General features: G+C 49.1%; 1 protein-coding gene across 1 annotated transcript in view; it reads right to left on the reverse strand.

Annotated features, from left to right (window-relative positions):
- Nucleotides 1-907, reverse strand: part of LOC102257426 (chromosome unknown open reading frame, human C3orf52) — a 31,061-nt gene extending 30,154 nt beyond the window's left edge. Inside the window, exon 1 of the mRNA XM_014545408.1 lies at nt 1-907. Coding sequence (XP_014400894.1) covers nt 1-138 — 138 coding nt within the window. The 5' untranslated portion in view covers nt 139-907.
- Between the last annotated feature and the right edge of the window lie 3,704 nt (nt 908-4,611).

Below are 4,611 nucleotides of genomic sequence, written 5' to 3' on the forward strand. Positions count from 1 at the left end.
CGGGGCTGGACGGGGCTCCTCGGCCGAAAAAGGGACGACCTGAGCGGCTCCATTGAGAGGCGTCTGCTCGTCCGGCTGCCCCTCGAGCACCGAGAGCTCCAGCTGGTCTCCGGGCGATGGGGGCCTGGCCCCTTCCATGGACGGCAGAGGAGGACTCAGCCCGCCGGGAAGCAGGCGGCACACACCCCACCCCAGGGTGCAGAGTCCAAAGCTGCCTCCCGGGTGGCTCCCTCTGCACCCCCGTGGGTGGGGGGCGGGGCGGGGAGAGGGAGACCTCGGGCGGCAGGCGGGGCCAAGGGCAGGGGAAGGCTGTTTTTCTGGTTTGTTCAGGGCGCTGCCTGCGCTCCTTTCCCTGTTCGTGCAGACACGAAGCAGGAGGGCCTGGCTGGCTGGCCACTGTGGCAGGGACGGGCAGGGATGGCCTGGCAGCGCTGTGCAATGGGAGAAAGTTGGGTTTCCGCCCCCAGGAGCTGTCTGTTTCTGGGATTTGACCCAGCTTTCGCCGCCTAGCAAAAGTTCATTTCATCAACAAATAATCTGAAGCAGCTTTTGCTGCCCGCATCGTGCGAGGTTCTGATCAGATGAAGATGGCTAGCAATACACAGGAATAGCTGCTTCCTTCCACAAGCCCAGGGGCCGGCAGAGGCAGCATCAGTGGTGGAGGGAGGGGACAGCTGGCTTTGGGGCCAGACTGCCCCAGTCAACCCCTCTCACAGGCTCCTCTCTGTGAGACCTGGGGCATCACCTCTCGGTGCCAGTTTCCTCACCTGGAAAGTTGGCATAACATCAGTGCCCCCCCCCCCAATGGAGTGGTTGCCCTGATTAAGAGAGTGGATGTCAGAAAAATACTCAGAACAGTGGCTGACAGCAGATATTCATAAACATTGGCTATTATGCCCAGCTGGTGTGGCTGAGTGTGACCCATGAACCAGGAGGTCACAGTTTGATCCCTGGTCAGGGCAAATGCCTGGGTTGTGAGCTGGATCCCCCAGTAGGGGGCATGCAGGAGGCAGCCGATCAATTATTCTCTCTCATCATTGATGCTTCTATCTCTCTCTCTCCCACTCCCTTCTTCTCTGAAATCAATAAAAATGTATTGAAAAACAAACTAAAACCTTGGCTATTATTATCTACCTTTAGGAAGAGGAGTCACAGACACACACACCAGCACCACATACATACCTGAGGGAAAAGTATACACACACACACACACACACACACACACACACACAATCCATAGTTCAAAACTTCTGGTTTCCTGAGCCTGGGATTATGTTGGCTAAGCTTGGGGCCTGTGGATCCTCTGGAGCTTCTGTTCAGAGCAGGCTTGCCTCCCTACTTCTCACCCCTGCCCCCAACACACGCACATATTGAGAGCAGTTTGAAGTGTGGGCAGGACACATATAGATGGATTCTACTTCAGAAGATGTTGACTTGTGTTCAGAAGTCTGGCACCCTCAATGCCTACTGTTCAGACACTGCCTAGATATTGGGTCTCTACCTGCTCTCAGATCATCTGCACTTTGGACTCCATCTGCCTGCTGATGGGTCGTGCTGACCGCAGCCACTCAGCTGCTGGCCTGCACTGACTTCTGCCGTCTCTGCTTTTCTCTGTTAGAGGTAGGTCCTGCAAAAATCCATTACACTCTCAGCTGAGAATGTTTTTATGGAGGAGCAGGGCTAAGGGAACCAAGAGGGGATGTCCAGGCAGCTAACGATTAGCTACAGCAGAAAACCATCAGCACCCTGAGACCTACTGGATCACTGAGAAGGGCCCTCCTGATAGGATCTGTAGTAAAAAAAAAAAAACAGTTGCAGCCACTGTCAGATCTGCAGCCCAGCAGGGAGGAATAGCTATTCTCCCCTCTCCCCACACTGCCAGTCTCATGCCTGAGACTCCTCTTGGAAACTGGTGATGGAAATTGGACATCAGCCTCCCAGAGCTCAGAGCAGAGAAATGAATCTGGGGTGCAGAGAGAGAAGAATCTAGCTGTACCTTTCCCTGCAATAACTGGCATCTAGTCTTCCCTCTCTAATATTCAATAGTCAGTAGACTCCTCTGCTCTGACCACATTCCTCTTCCTGGAAGGCCCTTGCCTAGCCCATTCTATTTCCATCCCCACTTCTTTGTAAATGATGTTTGCTCTGCTCGGAATGTTTTTCCTCCCACTCCAGCCCACTTTCTGCATTGACAACACCCATTATATTTAAATCCCAGCTGAAACATTTTTTTCCCACTAAACCTTCCCTGACTCCCCTCTTCTACCAAAAGTTATCCACAATCTTCCCTGCTACCAATACTCAGTGCACTTGTGCTTAATATGTCACATATTTAGTCCAATGTAATTTAACCAGCAGTATTGAGTGCTTGCTATGTGTCAAGCATTCTTCTGGATGCTTGAGATAGGTATGAAGAGACAGGTAAATAAAACAAAATCACTGCCATTGTGAAGCTCACATTTCATGAGGGGAACCAAACGTAATAAATAATATTTCTAGAATATGGGAAGGTAATGTCTGCTATGGACAAAAAGGTAAATCGGAGTAAGGGAGGCTGGAGTGCTGAAGGGTGAAGGTTGGGGGAAGGGAAAGAGTTGCAACTATAAATATGATCAAGTTACCTCACTGAGAAGGTGAAATAAATACGTCCTGGGAAAGTAATGCACATCATATTGACTGTCACAATGGAGTGGTTGCCCTGATTAAGAGAGTGGATGTCAGAAAAATACTCAGAACAGTGGCTGACAGCAGATATTCATAAACATTGGCTATTATGCCCAGCTGGTGTGGCTGAGTGTGACCCATGAACCAGGAGGTCACAGTTTGATCCCTGGTCAGGGCAAATGCCTGGGTTGTGAGCTGGATCCCCCAGTAGGGGGCTTGCAGGAGGCAGCCGATCAATTATTCTCTCTCATCATTGATGCTTCTATCTCTCTCTCTCCCACTCCCTTCTTCTCTGAAATCAATAAAAATGTATTGAAAAACAAACTAAAACCTTGGCTATTATTATCTACCTTTAGGAAGAGGAGTCACAGACACACACACCAGCACCACATACATACCTGAGGGAAAAGTATATACACACACACACACACACACACACACACACACACACACAATCCATAGTTCAAAACTTCTGGTTTCCTGAGCCTGGGATTATGTTGGCTAAGCTTGGGGCCTGTGGATCCTCTGGAGCTTCTGTTCAGAGCAGGCTTGCCTCCCTACTTCTCACCCCTGCCCCCAACACACGCACATATTGAGAGCAGTTTGAAGTGTGGGCAGGACACATATAGATGGATTCTACTTCAGAAGATGTTGACTTGTGTTCAGAAGTCTGGCACCCTCAATGCCTACTGTTCAGACACTGCCTAGATATTGGGTCTCTACCTGCTCTCAGATCATCTGCACTTTGGACTCCATCTGCCTGCTGATGGGTCGTGCTGACCGCAGCCACTCAGCTGCTGGCCTGCACTGACTTCTGCCGTCTCTGCTTTTCTCTGTTAGAGGTAGGTCCTGCAAAAATCCATTACACTCTCAGCTGAGAATGTTTTTATGGAGGAGCAGGGCTAAGGGAACCAAGAGGGGATGTCCAGGCAGCTAACGATTAGCTACAGCAGAAAACCATCAGCACCCTGAGACCTACTGGATCACTGAGAAGGGCCCTCCTGATAGGATCTGTAGTAAAAAAAAAAAAACAGTTGCAGCCACTGTCAGATCTGCAGCCCAGCAGGGAGGAATAGCTATTCTCACCTCTCCCCACACTGCCAGTCTCCTGCCTGAGACTCCTCTTGGAAACTGGTGATGGAAATTGGACATCAGCCTCCCAGAGCTCAGAGCAGAGAAATGAATCTGGGGTGCAGAGAGAGAAGAATCTAGCTGTACCTTTCCCTGCAATAACTGGCATCTAGTCTTCCCTCTCTAATATTCAATAGTCAGCAGACTCCTCTGCTCTGACCACATTCCTCTTCCTGGAAGGCCCTTGCCTAGCCCATTCTATTTCCATCCCCACTTCTTTGTAAATGATGTTTGCTCTGCTCGGAATGTTTTTCCTCCCACTCCAGCCCACTTTCTGCATTGACAACACCCATTATATTTAAATCCCAGCTGAAACATTTTTTTCCCACTAAACCTTCCCTGACTCCCCTCTTCTACCAAAAGTTATCCACAATCTTCCCTGCTACCAATACTCAGTGCACTTGTGCTTAATATGTCACATATTTAGTCCAATGTAATTTAACCAGCAGTATTGAGTGCTTGCTATGTGTCAAGCATTCTTCTGGATGCTTGAGATAGGTATGAAGAGACAGGTAAATAAAACAAAATCACTGCCATTGTGAAGCTCACATTTCATGAGGGGAACCAAACGTAATAAATAATATTTCTAGAATATGGGAAGGTAATGTCTGCTATGGACAAAAAGGTAAATCGGAGTAAGGGAGGCTGGAGTGCTGAAGGGTGAAGGTTGGGGGAAGGGAAAGAGTTGCAACTATAAATATGATCAAGTTACCTCACTGAGAAGGTGAAATAAATACGTCCTGGGAAAGTAATGCACATCATATTGACTGTCATTAATAATACTGTATTGCAGCCTGGCTGGTGTGGTTCAGAGGT

The sequence above is a fragment of the Myotis brandtii genome, unplaced genomic scaffold (genome assembly GCF_000412655.1).
Source record: "Myotis brandtii unplaced genomic scaffold, ASM41265v1 scaffold406, whole genome shotgun sequence".
NCBI lineage: Eukaryota > Metazoa > Chordata > Mammalia > Chiroptera > Vespertilionidae > Myotis > Myotis brandtii.